Consider the following 16,721-nt stretch of genomic DNA (forward strand, 5'->3'; position numbering starts at 1 on the left):
AACAGCTTAAATTTGTCCATTTCTCACACAAAGCTAATGTCTGACTTAAAAGACTTGGATAATAGTGGAAAAGTGATATGGATTATTTCTATTTTTTTTAAAGCCAGTTATCCATTTTATTGTATAGTACAGGACAACTTGGACATTTTAGTTTTGCGTTCAGCAGATGAAAGAAAATCAAACAGGTCTGGAAGGTGAGAAATGATGGATCATTTTCATTTTGCGATGAACTATTTAGTAGCCTGGCATCCTGAGGTCAAGCACATCACTTACTTTGAAACCTTGGCCTTTGGAGAAAAGAACATGTTTCCAGGCCTCTCGGACATGTTTATGTTGACATTCTGATTGGACGGTTTCATGTTTATTCTCCTTCTGGCCTCATCCCCTCTGGATTCCAGAGTCAACTTCGGTGCCCACCCTTCTGCTACACTGCGGCTATCTTTTGGTTGGCCTCTGAAAATGGAAGGAGCAGCTTCCTTTTCTGGGACCAGTGGCTGGGAGCTGAGGTCAGGCTCTGGCTGAGCTAAGGGAGCAGGGCCTCTGTCTGTGAAGAATCTATCTGGCTTTCCTCCTGAACCTTCTTGCCTACTCTGCTCAATCCTTTGCAGAGCTTCAATCCTTTGCTTCTCATACCTCTCTCTCTCATGTTGGGCATTATGCTCACGTTCTTTTTTCAGGATGTGCTTCTGCTGACGGATCTGCTCCATCAACTCTTTTTCAGTTTGCTGCTGCTGTTGTTTCTTACGCTCTTCCTTTTGCTCATTAAGCTTCTCTAGCTTTTCCAGAACATAAAGGCTTTCGCTGCTAGGCTGTGCTGGGCTTGGTGGCTCGCTGGTCTGGGCGGCACTGTCTTTGACCTCCGGAGGCTTCACATCTGCTTCATTTAAAAGGCTTTCCTTCTGCATACTAATAACCACAACCATAGGTCTCCGAGTGGACTCCTTCCTGTCTTTAATAGGTTTTTTGAGGCCATCAGGGCAAGGGGTGGCAGAATTTATGGTGGACTTCATTAGAGAGCTGCTTTCTAATGGAGGGGAGTAGAAAGTTGGGAACGAATTCTGCATTTTGGGAGGTTCAGGTTGGCCAGTTGGTTTTGACATCATATCAGTTGCTGGAGTGTCAGAGGGCAAAGTGGACTCGGGAATGTTGGAGAACACATCGTGCTTGTCAGGTACAGAAGGAGAACCAAGGTCCTCTGGTTCGGCACAAGGTGCCTTGTCTTTGAAATAGTCATCTATATTGAGTAGCTCAAAGCTGCCCTTGGAGCTCTGGCTGTCTGGAGTACCCTGAGGAGTGTGAGGGATCTCGCTGACCAGCTCCATTGACCAGCGCCTTTCTTCTGAAGGAGACATGCTTCCAGAGGAGCGCACCTTAAGAAGCTCCAAGCTGAATTTGGCCTGCTCCAACTCTCGCATCCGCCGGCTCTCCCGTTTGGCCCGGGTCCTCTGGTTGGGATCCTCTAGAGTCTGTGGTCTTTCTCGGATTGTCACTTCAGATGCTGGTTGTACTGTTGCAGTACCCTCTGTCATCTTTGGCACCAGCTCTTCCAAAACATCTTCTCCAGGCACCTCTACTTCACCAATGAGGGTCTGTTTGTTCCCACCTTGCACCTCGCTGGAGTCTTCCCATTTCCTTTGATCCAAACCCATGTCTCTCAGATTGCCCTCTTCTGGTAACAGACTGGTCTCTCCATTTGACAGCTGAGTGGATTTTAATCTCTGCTCTTTAAGATCCCTAAATCTGAAAATTTAAAAAATAATGCTTTTTAGTAGGAAGAGAGGACACGTTTTAACAATTTTTTTAAATTGTGTAGTGCTTTTCAAAATCCCCATCAGCTTTGCAGAAAATCATTATGCTAATGTCTATTATAGCTTAGCATCTTCATGACTGTCACATTTCACTGATTAGAGATGGCCGATTATATAGTTTACATTTTGCAACTATACCAGCATTTGAAATTTGGCTCTATATATATATATATATATATATATATATATATATATATATATATATATGTATATATATATATCACATTAAGTGAGTTTGCTGTATATATGTGGATAAAGTCAGATGTACTGCATTTCCAACTTTATATAAAGGGCTGTGCGATAATATAGTTTTCATTTTGCAATGATATAAACTATCACACAGCTGAGATTTGATATATAGTACATGTTGCTTTATGTAAGTGTACTGTATGCATGCCATTGGATGTACTATACAGTAAATACAACTTTTAATACCCAACTAGACAATAATATTGTTTACATTTTGCAATGATATAAACAATAAAAATTAAAAAACAACAACTATAAACTTTTTTAAGTTATTATGCAATTCCGGTGTTAAACCAATCAGAATTTTGCTTGGCAGGCTACCACTATGAACCCTGTATAAAAAGCATTAGAATGTTGATTGGTGTAACCCAGACCATTATAGAGTTCTCTCTGTATCATAAGGCAATTTATTTAATCTGAGATGTACCTCTGTAGAAAGGGTTGTATCATACCTCTGCCTTGCCAGATAGCCTCTACCTGCTGCTTGCAGGCGGATGGTGATATCCCGCTGTCGGAGGTAGAGCTCTCTGGCCCTGTGTCTTCTCCAAGCAGTCTGGATCCGGAGGGCTGCCCGCCCCCGCCAATACAGCCTCCAATTTCTCTGGATCACCACGGCTGCCTCCCTCCTCACCAGGAGTCTATGCCTCTCTTTAAAGCCTCTCCAGGCCGACTGGATACAAACCGCTGCCTCCTGCTGGACATACTCAAACCTGCTGTCCCTCTGTGAAGACTGACAGCTCCTCCACCAGTTCTACAGGAGACAACACAACACAGTGGGGATTCAGTAAAGATTTACTCCAAAATATTTGGTACAAAAACTTAGAATAGACAGGAATATATTTTTTCACATGCACAAAACAGTCTTATTAGAAAAATGTACACTAAATACAAAAAAATTATCCTACTAACTAAGAATACTTTGGTCAAAACATGGAAATGCCAAGATGTAAATCTAAGTATTTATAATATTTCAAAAAAGGATCAATACATAACTGCAATCAGTCTATCCACATTTTTATTTTTAAAACATCCTTGAGTGTTTGACGGAACAAATAATTTACCTTTAGACTAGAGTTGAAATAATATTTATTTAATACTAAAACCTTTATTTCTGAAAAGTGCTTCCACTGTTTACATGTCAAAAGCCTAACCCAAATACCACAGACATACCTAAATTCCAAAAAAAAAAAAAAAAACTAACTCAACACTGTTTATTAAAAAAATAAAAAAATAAATAGAGGTACCTGTATCTGGGAAGCAGCTTGTCTCATTCTGAGGAAGTTTCTTCTCTCCAGAAGAGCTCTGTAACGTCGCTGAAGATGAATGATTCTACGCAGCACCTCCTGATGGAGCAGGTCTTGTAGCCGCTGACGCTCTGTTTCACGGAGGAACACCTGCCATACACATGCATAGACAAAGCGACACGTCACATGCATGCAATACTGTACATTTCCAACAAAGCTAACCATGAATGGACAGTATGTGTCATCCCAAAGGCATCAGAAAGTTAGACTCTAGGAATTTAATTAAGTCCTATCACTGGCAGAGGCTGAAGGTTGATCATACCATGGTACGGCCCACTTGGAACCCTTCAGGAGTGAGATCCACCTGGTGCAGGTACCGTCTGATAGCTTCCTGGCTGGTTTGGTTGGAACCCTCTGGTAACAGCACATGGAAGTGTCGAACAAAGTCCTGGAGGGCATAACACAGACACTTAACACCACACCGCCATAGTCAAACCTTTTTTGTGATGGCACACACACAAAACGTCATTCATTTTCTGAAGCATCCAGGAAGTGACATTTCTCATTAAGGCCTTAAAACTGGGCAGATTTCAGAACACTAACATCACTGTGAAGGCATGCCTTATTGAAGTCTCCATCAATGCAGCCCACTGGGGGTGGACAGTCTGGGAGGAGGTGCTATTGTGTATGCAATTATTCCTGGCCACTTTTATTGCAGACTATTAGAGAGCCTCTGTGAAGTCAGCTAACTACACCAGCTTCATATCTCACAGATATTACTGGGGCGGAAACACTCAGGCTTCATAAAAAGACACTTGAGCACACATGTCAAGATGGAGAACTTAATAAAAAAATAAGTCATTGCTAAACAGTTGCCAGAGTGTTCTAAGTGGCTGTTAGCACATTGTTAATGTTTGTTAACTGTAATGATAGATGTTTACTTACTGATTATTAGAGGCTGTATTACAGAAACCTTTTATCTTAATTCTTGACTAAAGATTTGAAAAAGTGAAAGTGTGGATTAAGGGTCTGTTTATTTTTGTGTCCATTCCATTTATTTTTATTTTTAACCACAAATGAATTTCAGAAATATATACATATCCCTTTTATGGTACTGACACTCATGAATTAAATAAACAGATACAAACTCATTTTCCTTATATAACGTTAATATTTCTCCTCCTTAAAAATCTATATTTTATTTGAATAAAGTGTATTTTTTATTTTGTGAGAAGCATGTTGTGTGCACAGTTGTGGCCAAAAGTTTTGAGAATTACATAAATATTGGAAATTGGAAAAGTTGCTGCTTAAGTTTTTATAATAGCAATTTGCATATACTCCAGAATGTTATGAAGAGTGATCAGATGAATTGCATAGTCCTTCTTTGCCATGAAAATTAACTTAATCCCAAAAAAAACTTTCCACTGCATTTCATTGCTGTCATTAAAGGACCTGCTGAGATCATTTCAGTAATCGTCTTGTTAACTCAGGTGAGAATGTTGACGAGCACAAGGCTGGAGATCATTATGTCAGGCTGATTGGGTTAGAATGGCAGACTTGACATGTTAAAAGGAGGGTGATGCTTGAAATCATTGTTTTTCCATTGTTAACCATGGTGACCTGCAAAGAAACGCGTGCAGCCATCATTGCGTTGCATAAAATGGCTTCACAGGCGAGGATATTGTGGCTACTAAGATTGCACCTAAATCTACAATTTATAGGATCATCAAGAACTTCAAGGAAAGAGGTTCAATTCTTGTAAAGAAGGCTTCAGGGCGTCCAAGAAAGTCCAGCAAGCGCCAGGATCGTCTCCTAAAGAGGATTCAGTTGCGGGATCGGAGTGCCACCAGTGCAGAGCTTGCTCAGGAATGGCAGCAGGCAGGTGTGAGCGCATCTTCACGCACAGTGAGGCCAAGACTTTTGGAAGATGGCCTGGTGTCAAGAAGGGCAGCAAAGCCGCCACTTCTCTCCAAAAAAAACATCAGGGACAGATTGATCTTCTGCAGAAAGTATAGTGAATGGACTGCTGAGGACTGGGGCAAAGTCATATTCTCCGATGAAGCCCCTTTCCGATTGTTATGGGCATCTGGAAAAAGGCTTGTCCGGAGAAGAGAAGGTGAGCGCTACCATCAGTCCTGTGTCATGCCAACAGTAAAGCATCCTGACACCATTCATGTGTGGGGTTGCTTCTCATCCAAGGGAGTGGGCTCACTCACAATTCTGCCCAAAAACACAGCCATGAATAAAGAATGGTACCAAAACCCTCTCCAACAGCAACTACTTCCAACAATCAAACAACAGTTTGGTGAAGAACAATGCATTTTCCAGCACGATGGAGCACCGTGCCATAAGGCAAAAGTTATAACTAAGTGGCTCGGGGACCAGAATTTTGAAATTTTGGGTCCATGGCCTGGAAACTCCCCAGATCTTAATCCCATTGAGAACTTGTGGTCAATCCTCAAGAGGCGGGTGGACAAACAAAAACCCCCTAATTCTGACAAACTCCAAGAAGTGATTATGAAAGAATGGGTTGCTATCAGTCAGGATTTGGCCCAGAAGTTGATTGAGAGCATGCCCAGTCGAATTGCAGAGGTCCTAAAAAAAGAAGGGCCAACACTGCAAATACTGCAAATGCATACTGACTCTTTGCATAAATGTCATGTAATTGTCGACAAAAGCCTTTGAAACGTATGAAGTGCTTGTAATTAAATTTCAGTACATCACAGAAACAACTGAAACGAAGATCTAAAAGCATTTTAGCAGCAAACTTTTTGAAAACTTATATTTATGTAATTCTCAAAACTTTTGGCCACGACTGTACAGTACAATTTTAAATCAAAACACCATTATTTTATCATTTTCCTCATGCCATGGATAAAAAAAGAGAAATGGATTCAAAAGTACACACACCCCTCAAGTCCTACATGTATGGGACATTTTACACGATACCCAACAGAAGAATCTAACAAGAGAGCTGATGATCGGTTTAGTCATTAGGGATTCACAGTGTGTAAACTAATCCTATTTGTATCATGATCTACATGATGCTATTCGTCTTGGCTGAATTCACAAAAAGTGGCCAAAAGAACATAATCATCCCCAGACAGTCACATCCAGGAAAGGAACTAAATAACAGGAAACAATGATTTCATCTTTGAAACTACAGAAGATAAGAATAGGATCAATTATGCTGAAGTTATGCTGATCCGTGTACAACATCATTCAAAAGTTTAGGGGTCAGTACATTTTTCTTTTTTTAAGAACTTAAACACTTTTATTGGGCAAGGATGCATTAAACTGACAGTAAGAACTGCAATTAGAACATTTTATTTCTTTTGATCTATCTTTCTATTTCATCAGAAATTCAGAAAAAAAATGTTTCACGGCTTTCACAAAAATGGTTTGCATCATTGATAATATCAATAAATGTTAATGAAGACTAGAGTAATGACAATTGAATGAAAATTCAGCTATTTATTTATGAATCACATAAATAAATTACCCTCTAAAATATTCAAATTAGTGCTGTCAAACGATTAATCGTGATTAATCACATCCAAAATAAAATTAATAAACACATAACAACTGTTTTCTATTTGAATTAGTGCTGTCAAGTGATTAATCGCAATTAATCGCATCCAAAATAAAAGTTTTTGTTCACATAATATATGCATGTGTACGGTGTATATTTATTATGTATTTGTTTCTTTTATTTTGGATGCAATAAATCACTTGACAGAACTAATTCAAATAGAAAACAGTTATTATGTGTTTATTAATTTGATTTTGGATGTGATTATTCGCGATTAATCATTTGACAGCACTTCTTCAAACAAAAAACAGTTATTTTATTTTAGAATGCGATTAATCACGATTAATAATTTGACAGCAATAATTCAAATAGAAAAGAGTTATTATGTATTAATTTTGAATGCGATTAACTAATTAATTGTCTGAAAACAGTTATTTTAAAGAGTAATAATAATTCAAAATATTACTGCTTTTACTGTATTTTTAGATAAGTGTTAGAGACTTCCTCTACTGTATGTGTGCATTAGTCTCACCTGAAAAGTGTACTTGATACTGTAGCCAGATTGTCGGATATGCACGGTTTCCAGCATGCCTGTGTAACGAAGCTGTCTCAGCACCAGGGCATCATTAAAACGCAGAGGGAGCTGAAAAACAGCAGGGATTTATGGCAAACAATAAACACAGAAATGTATATAGTCTATCAAATATATACTGTACAGTATGATTGAAATTAATACAGAACATTCACATGGACTCACACACCTTTTCGGCATTCGATCGTATGCACTTCACAAAGTATGGCTCTGACTGACCCAGCGTCTCCATCAGTTTGTTGAGAGAGGCCTTAAATTACGTAAAAAACAAAAACAAAATCGGAAATAAATTCATAATTAAGGATTTGTTCAGGTTAAATGGTATTTTACATTAAAACACAACGTACATGGCAGAAACAAGCTGTATGTTGTCTGCATTACTTTAACTGTTTGAATAACACATTGAGCTATAGTGTTTATGAAGGCAGCACAAGTTCAAATTGTTCAAATCTCGTCATTGTCTTATGTTTTTGACTGTTTCTTGAAGGTAAATCTCACAAAACCTGTCAAGAACATTTCACTCCATAAGAAAAAATAACATTTAAAATAAATAAAAAATATATTCTAAATGAACACAATGTCTATTTCAGTACTTTTTACTGTAACTTCCAATATTTTAAATGCATTGTGTAATATAACACATATATACCATTTCAAAGTAGAAAAAAAATTTCATATAGCACCAGACAAGTACATTTTCAAGATCTTTGAAAAGCCTGTTGTGTGTGTTTCCATGTCTGCATCTCTCTATACAGAGGGAAAGCGGCTATTTTGGTGGTCAGGAATTCACTCTCCTATCCCAAAGTGAGAGCCACACAGAACAGGATGTGGGAAGTGAGGTCATCCACACATTTGTGCAGGCCTGCTGCCAGACGCCCCAGAACTGCAGAGCGAGCGAATGTTTTCAGCTCTCTGTCTCAATCTGAGACACTAGAGAGAAATGTAATTCTAAACCAGCAGAATCAATTGTCATACAATGCTGCATTTTTACTGCACAACTACAGTAATTTTCATGTCACATGGGATTGGAATTTTTTGAAACAGATTTCAACATTTATCTTTACAAATATTCAATTAGTAGATGAATGTTGTATTAAAAAAAACCCTGGAAATACATTTTTTTTCAGCTAGATTTCATAGCTAGATTAAACTATGAGAATCCATTATAAAATAAGCATTTATGTTTAATTAAGCATACATGTGTATTATGTATATATAAATACACACACAAACAGCATATATTTTGAAAATATTTTCATTATTTACATGTATATCTATATATCATTTATAGCATATATAAATATATTTAATATATTCAACTCAATTTAATTTATTTATATAGCACTGTTCACGATACTTATCATTGCAAAGCAGAAAATTAAGTTTCTATGTCAGTTAATGTACATATGGCAGAAATGGATGGAAAAAACAATTAAAAACCTAATCAAACAGATGATAAACACTATTAACAGCAATTATTATATGTTGCAATTAAACTTATAACAAAATTTGGTAGTTCTGTATGTTGTTTCAGGGTTGAATATAAACATAACGTATAAGCGTAACATATTTTTCTTAAATATATACATGAATGTGTGTGTATTTACATAAACATAATATATATGTGTGTACTCTGTATATTTATTATGTAAAAAAAAAATTATTTTGGATGCGATTTATAGCGATTAATCATTTGACATGGCACTATATTATATGTATTCAAAATACATAAAATGCTAACTTAGCAAGACAAAGAAGTCAAACATTTTATTTCATTTAAAATGGTCACGACAAAATGAATGAAAGTTAATGGTGGTTCAGAAATAAAACGGCAAAAATCCTTCCATGGTTCATGTATATCCACAGTTCTACACTGTTATTATTTAAAGTACATCAACTAGAGAGAATGAAAAGTTTATTTTAATAGAGTTTAATGTCAAATTTAATTGAATTTAATTAAGTCCACAGGACCAAAAGTGACCATAAATGTAAAACCCATAACAGTAATACACAGTAATAAGCAGAGGCTCAGTTAATTCAATAGACTGTAATGCGCATGAATTCAAGCTCTGGTTAGGTAAGGAGATCCTGTCCACATAAAAACAGCCATATGACAAATACGTACTGCATCACATGATCTAAAATGTCATGAATCATAGACTTTCAAAAGCAGTAGCTTTTTTTTGTGTTATTGTATCAAAGACAGACATGATTTATTATGATTAATCTGGGCTTTTTCTGGGGCAAATAAAACAGAGCTGTACAGGGAGGAAATTACACCATACTTACACAACATAGACATGATTCAGAATACGCTTAAGAAAGAGCGGGATCTGACCTGGAACTGGGCACTGATACTCGGGGGTTTCTTTTTCTTGTGGAGGTGCAGCAGGGACTTTGTGATGCGATCGTGTAACGTCAGGTTACTCAAGTACTTCAGGGACTTGACATCCAGTAAGTGCTGCAGAAACACATAGACAGTCAGGCATAAGCTTACAAAGACTAGTTAAAGGGATATTTTGCCCAAAAATCTGAATTCTATCAGCATTTACAGAACATCGTGTAATTATAAAACCATATGAACTTTCATGGAACACAAAAGGAGCAGTCAATTCTGTACATGGCAATCACAATTAAAACAAAAATCTATGAAGTATCCTAAAAGGCACTTAACACAGATAGAAAGCTCCAAAAAGTACTGAAATAGCCAAAAAGGACACCAAAAAATTAATGATATGATACAATACTCTTCAAGTATTCTGAAGCCTTATGATGTGCGGGAAAAGACAACAATTCAAAAATGAATTAATTTGACTTCAGCATTGGTCAAATTTTATTAGCACTTTTGGGCATTAAACACAACCCCATAAACTTGGACACTTTGTTAAATATCTCATAAAAACAAAACAAACATAAAAAACAAAATACTGATATTATGGTGAGTAGCTCATGACAGACTTGTTATTGAGTAAAAAAAACAAAAAGTATGTTATGGGATTCACACCTTAGGAAGACTGGGCTTCATTTTATAGTTTTTATTTCTCCTGTGAAAAAAAAGCATAAATAATAGTGGTTATGCTATTCCAGTAGACTATTGTATTTGATGACAGTAAAAGTAAAGAGCTGTGTAGCACAGAGTGACAGAATCTCACATAAGGATGCCGTGGGCTCGCTCCAGGAGTTTACTGCTGGTGGAGTTGACGAAGATGCCTTCATCTTCACTCAAGGATCCAGCAGAGGAAAGACGGTTTTGCCTCCCAGGACGCCCATTCCATCCCTCTCTGAAAGAGACAGCAAAAAATATGGATATTAACCATCTCATATCTCTAACTCTCCTAACTGCAAAAAAAGCAAAACTTGAATGAAATATCTATTGTTTGAATTCAATCATTCTGGACACTCTGAAGACTGAAGATGCTTCAAATACATTTCCTTTGATTTAACATGGTTTCTTTTTTTGTATGTACAGTATAGAGCAGGACAACTTAAGAGTGTGGAACCCTTGGTTGCAAGGTAAACCCAGCCAACATGTATACATCTAGGTTTTTTGCAGTTAACATACCAAGTAGCTAATTGAGCCTTAGTAGGGTAGTACTTTTGTTGCAAGTCTTTGCCCAACACATATAATGCCAAAACAGCACGTTCTATTTATTAAATCAGACTGAATAGTGACAATTATGTATATAAGAAATGTATGTTACTGTTTGGGTTCCATGTCGATTTATTATCATTTGAATGTAAATAGGGATGTTTGCAAGAACTAATTTTCATCAGCCGCTCTTAATTCAGTCAAATTTAAGATTCTGATTTAAGATATAATGTATCCATATGAACCCTGAACATTGCAATCTGATTCACATATTTGTTCAGAGTGTGCAGAGAAAGACACTTTGGTAATGTCACTTGAGCTACTCATTTTTGCCTTGATGGCACACACTGTACAGTCGTGGCCAAAAATATCAGCACCCTTGGTAAATATAATCAAAGGCGGCTGTGAAAATGAATCTGCATTGTTAATCCTTTTGATCTTTTATTGAAAAAATTCACAAAAATCTAACCTTTCATTGGATAATAATAATTTAAAATGGGGAGAAATATCATTATGAAATAAATGTTTTTCTATAATACATGTTGACCACAATGGCACCCTTTTATTCGATACTTTTTGAAACCTTAATTTGACAGTTTAACAGCTCTAAATTTTCTCCTATAATGCCTGATGAGGTTAGAGAACACCTGACAAGAGATCAGAGACCATTCCTTCATCCAGAATCACTCCAGACCCTTTAGATTTCCAGCTCCATGTTGGTGCTTCTCCTCTTCAGTTCACTTCTCTCATTTTCAATAAGATTCAGGTCAGAGGACTGGAATGGCTACAGCAGAAGCTTGGTTTTGAGCCCAGTGACCCATTTTTGTGTTGTTTTTGATGGTTTGTGTTTGGATTATTGTACGGTTGGAAGATCTAAACATGGCCCATTATAAGATTTCTAACAGAGTCAGTAACTTTTAGATTTTTTTAGCTGTTGGTTTTTGATAGAACCAAAGATCCCATTTGTCTGAACAAGATGTCCAGGACCTCCAGCAGAAATATAGGCCCACGAGATCAAAAATACAGCAGTATATTTCATTGTCCACATGGGGTTACTTTTTATCCCTGTGTTCACCAAACCCATCTTGAGTGTTTGCTGCTAAAAAGCTCATTTTTTAGTTTCATCTGTCCATAGAAGCAAGTCCCATCTGAAGTTCCAGTCATGTCTGATACCTGAATATGCTGGAATTTGTTTTTGGATCAGCTAGGAGAATTTTTCTTGAAACCCTCCCAAAACAACATGTGGAGATGTAGGTACTGTTTGACCATTTTAAAGGTGTACAATGCTGTTTCATGTATTCAGAGTTGTTCACAGTGTTAAAGAGATGGATTCTCATGCTAAACATGGCCAAAGTTTAAAAAAATAATTTAGAAGAATGACTGAGAATTTCTGTGCCGAAAATCTCACTGCCGGGTTGGTACAAGTATCGGCTGTTTTTTTTTTTTCGATCTTGGATTTAATGACGTAGACGAGAGTGGAACTCCTTATATGGGCATGTCTCTCAGAAAAGTGTGCCTGTGCACACGTTGACCAGAGGAGAGCGAGACCGCACATCAACGCGCTTCCTCGGGAGATTGTCGGCAGCGCTGCATACAGGCCTATGAGTAGTGAGTGATTTTCATTCTAGCTGTTCATCCAATAAGCAGTCCAAGGAAAGCTTTGAGTGAAAGCTTCTCAGCCAATTAGTGGCTTCTACCCCACATGTGGACTCTGCATCGTCACCAGCAAGTGATCCAATGAAATGAATGACGTTGGCGGGTGTCATTCATTCAAGACATACACAAACAGTTTTGGTTATATGAAACGTAAAACAAAACAAAGCAGCTTATTTAATTTTAAATTCAGAGAGAAATGCTATGAGTGCAGCAGAAAAGCGCTGGAACGGAGATGAAGGGAACCCCATTTTTTTTTCTTTTTTGGGGGGGTGGGGGGTGTCTTATTTTAATTTGTTGATTTGTTCGAGAATGTCTCCAAATAACTGCATTTTTGGATGTGAGGGAAAGTTTATCGTGTTCAGCTTTCTCTAAAGAACCCAGCGTTACATGAACAGTGGATGCAATTTGTTTTTCCGGGGGAGCAACGGAGTGTAGCAAGTGCGTTCTGGTCATTTCAGTGATGGATGTTTTATAAACAAGGCCCAAGTCAACTCTGGATTTGCACATCATTTGCTATTAAAACATGGACAGCCTGTGATAAAAGACCCCATTCGTGTAAGTACAATTGCATCAGATTTCTGTATTTTTTTGGAAATCAACACATAAGTGAATATATGTTTATGGCAACAACACCAAACATCAGTATTTTAGCTCCGCCCACGACACACCTCCAGTAGCTCTGCTCTTTCCGGAGAGAATCGAAAAGCTGTATTTTTCTTTTATAAATATGATAAAACTACTGACTTTCTGGATATATGAAGGATGCAGTACTACTCTATAGGTACCGTATTTTCTGGACTATAAGTCACACTTTTTTTCATAGTTTGGCTGGTCCTGCGACTTATAGTCAGGTGCGACTTATTTATCAATAAGCGGCTGTAGACGGTAACGTTTTCTCTTGGTTCTTGGTTCTAAATAAATGCGACTTATAGTCCAGTGCGACTTATATATGTTTTTTCCCTCATCATGACGTATTTTTGGACTGATGCGACTTATACTCAGGTGCGACTTATAGTCCGAAAAATACGGTACTCAATATTAACATGAGATTAGGTGAAACTCTATATTGTTATGTACTCTTTTAGGTTTTCTGACCCTGAGACTCAACTATTTTCTGCAGTTCTCCAGCTGTGTCTTTTGAGAGTCTTTAGCTACTCAACTCTCCTTCTAACCGTGCATTAGGACGATATAGACACATGTCCTCTTCCAGGCAGTTTCATAACATTTTCTGTTGATTGGAAATTCTTAATTATTGCCCTGATGGTGGAAAGGCAAATTTTCACTCCTCTTAACTCTTTTCTTAAAGCCACTTCACTAATTTGTGAAGCTCAATTATCTTTTGCTACACATCAGAAATATATACTTTGGATTTTCTCATTGTGATGGATGATTAAGGGAATTTGGGCTTTGTTTTCCCTCCTATTTATATTTCTGTGAAACAGGAAGCCATGGCTGGATAATTTCATGTTCATAATCACCCTGGAGTGCTCAAAATTGTGAATATGAATGGGAATATAATTCAGAAATATTTTACTCAAAATAATTTCTAGGGGTGCCAATAATTGTGTCCAACGTGTATTTGAGAAAAACATTTATTTCATAATGATATTTCCCCCCATTTTAAATTCTTAATATCCAATGGAAGTTTAGATTTTTGTTATTTTTTAAATAAAAGATCACAAGGATTAACAATGCAGATTAATTTTTACAGCATCCTTTGATCATATTTACCAAGGGTGCAGATATTTTTGGCCATGACTGTATGTGGCTGAAGTTTTTTTTTTTTTAAGCAAATATTATAGCCCGCCTCCACTGACCAGTATGTAAGACTTGAAATTTAAATATATATACACATAAGACATTCAATTTATGTAAACATGCAGCATGGTACTGCTCATGTGTGCAAGGTATTTTTGAATCCAATTGAATAAAATAGTCCAATTCAGCCGTTTACATGTTTGTTTTTCGCTGCTGATAAAATTATTTCAGGTCCCTTCCAATTTAATCAAAGTTTTGTTCATTTCAATCTCATTCGAACTGATTAAAGTGTTTACATGAAGGCTTTTTGGTTCAGTTGAGTCATCAGTCCGATTATAAATGGTTTGCGAGCATGTAAAAACAGCTACTGTGGCTTATCCGCTCATATACTGTAAATTAGATTATGAGGCAGTCAAGTTTGTATAAATAACCATTTTATAATTCATAGTTGTTAAAGGAACCATTCAGCATAATTATTTAGTATTTAAAGTGCTTCAGCAGAATTATCAGTGTGAAAGCTAAATATAAGTATGCACCACAGACACAATGCATCTCGAAACTGATCATGTAGTTCCTCCACTCCTCCAGCTCAGATGTCTTTTATCATGACAACAAACAGTCCACTAAGATATACTAATTTTAACGTATGGCAAACATGAGCCATCATTTAAATGTTTAAAATATTTATTTATTATTGTGATAGGACAGTATATAGACATGCTATATGTTGGTGCGCTGCCCAGGAGGCAAATTATAAGTTTTGGATAATTTTATATACATTTCAAATGCAAGTTTATTATTAAATACATGATTAATTATTCTATTTTTAAATTAACTCAGTTTCGGTGTTTTGGTCAAAATGTATTTCTGTGCATCACTACTTGTCACGTGATGTCAACATGTCATGAAGGGAGACTAAGACAGCCTTTTCTAGGATACCAATTGATAGCTTTCAGTCAGGTTACCGGCTTGACGACCTGGAGGGCAAAACATCCATAGAACTACAGCACAAGCCTATCAATTTTCCATCTGTTTCACAGCTGCAAATATTTAAAAGTATTCGAAAAATGTGAAAAGAAAAAATTTGCACAATTTTGAGTTTTGGTCATTTGCAATCATTTGCAAGCACCCACGACAATATTTTAATAATTAAACAGTGCGACAAACGTTGTAAAAAAAAACTAAAAAGTGCCTTAATATATTTAAAACAGTAATATTAAAAGATCAAATTCAGTAATCACTATATTAATGATGTATAGTTTACATAGGCAAACAGATGAGGTCGGAATATGAATGCAATCAGTCAATGGTTCAGCGTTTTACTTATAATGGTTTTCTATGGGAAACCATTTAATGTGAAACTTTGCACGTTGCGTTTATATTCTGGGTTCATATGCATGCATCAATAATTTCACCTTTTAATATCTGTTTCATTACATTAATACTTAATGCAAACTGCGTAATAATAACTGGCCGTCAGTGGAGTAAAGCTTCGTTTTGCCCACCAGGTGGGCGTCCCTATGAGTGTGTGACATCATGTAAAAACTTGCATTGTTTCTAGGTATAAAACTCATTGGGAAAAATCTTTCAAATTAACCAAACGTTAACCAAAAAAAAAAAGAACAGTACTTTTATGACAATATTCTGTGTACAGGAGGGTCAATGGAGCATGTGGTTGTGGACTGTGGAGAGCAATTACCCATCAGCCTAGGGACTGTCCTCCAAATGAGCAAATAACTCCAGTCTTACATCACACAGGAAGCAGCTGCTCTTTCCTGGTGTTTAATGGTCACGTAAAACAAGATTGCAAAACAGATTAGGGGGACTTTACAGTGCAACAAAAGCACTGTTGTGAGCTCGGCTCTTGCCACTTGTTCTGGATATCAAGACTAATCTCAGTGCCATGCAGTCATTAACAAAGCATGAATCCGAGAAAGCCGTGGGTCGTCCTCCGGGTATCTGTGGAGTCACTCCTCTAACTCTACACCCACACACAGACCTTCACAAGCTGTGTGAATACTGACCAGTGGCTCATCGGACACACTTCATTTCCCCATCCAAACAACAACAAAAAAAGTGTCAGGACACTACAGAGGGGATTTCAGAATTTCAGCTGCTTACAATAGAAACAAATAATACGCTGGTTCTCTAGGAAAAAATTATCAGTGCGCTAGCAGAACATCATGCTGATCTCATCAAAGTGCTTGTGGAATGAGATGTCATACACACCTCCACTGGAATTATTATTATAAGGGATATAAGCTGCACTGTACTGTAAAATTTGTAGAAGTTA

General features: G+C 37.0%; 1 protein-coding gene across 9 annotated transcripts in view; it reads right to left on the bottom strand.

The window, feature by feature from the left end:
• Positions 1-16,721, bottom strand: part of LOC132126074 (unconventional myosin-IXAa) — a 132,200-nt gene that overhangs the window by 14,645 nt on the left and 100,834 nt on the right. For all 9 annotated transcript variants that reach the window (XM_059537118.1, XM_059537153.1, XM_059537136.1 and 6 more), the window contains 9 exons: positions 10,578-10,706; positions 10,430-10,469; positions 9,764-9,886; positions 7,595-7,675; positions 7,366-7,476; positions 3,624-3,749; positions 3,302-3,451; positions 2,510-2,808; positions 274-1,740 (listed from right to left, as the gene is read on the bottom strand). In XM_059537118.1, coding sequence (XP_059393101.1) covers positions 274-1,740; positions 2,510-2,808; positions 3,302-3,451; positions 3,624-3,749; positions 7,366-7,476; positions 7,595-7,675; positions 9,764-9,886; positions 10,430-10,469; positions 10,578-10,706 — 2,526 coding nt within the window. The remainder of the gene's footprint in view (positions 1-273; positions 1,741-2,509; positions 2,809-3,301; positions 3,452-3,623; positions 3,750-7,365; positions 7,477-7,594; positions 7,676-9,763; positions 9,887-10,429; positions 10,470-10,577; positions 10,707-16,721) is intronic.

The sequence above is a fragment of the Carassius carassius genome, chromosome 3 (assembly GCF_963082965.1).
Source record: "Carassius carassius chromosome 3, fCarCar2.1, whole genome shotgun sequence".
NCBI lineage: Eukaryota > Metazoa > Chordata > Actinopteri > Cypriniformes > Cyprinidae > Carassius > Carassius carassius.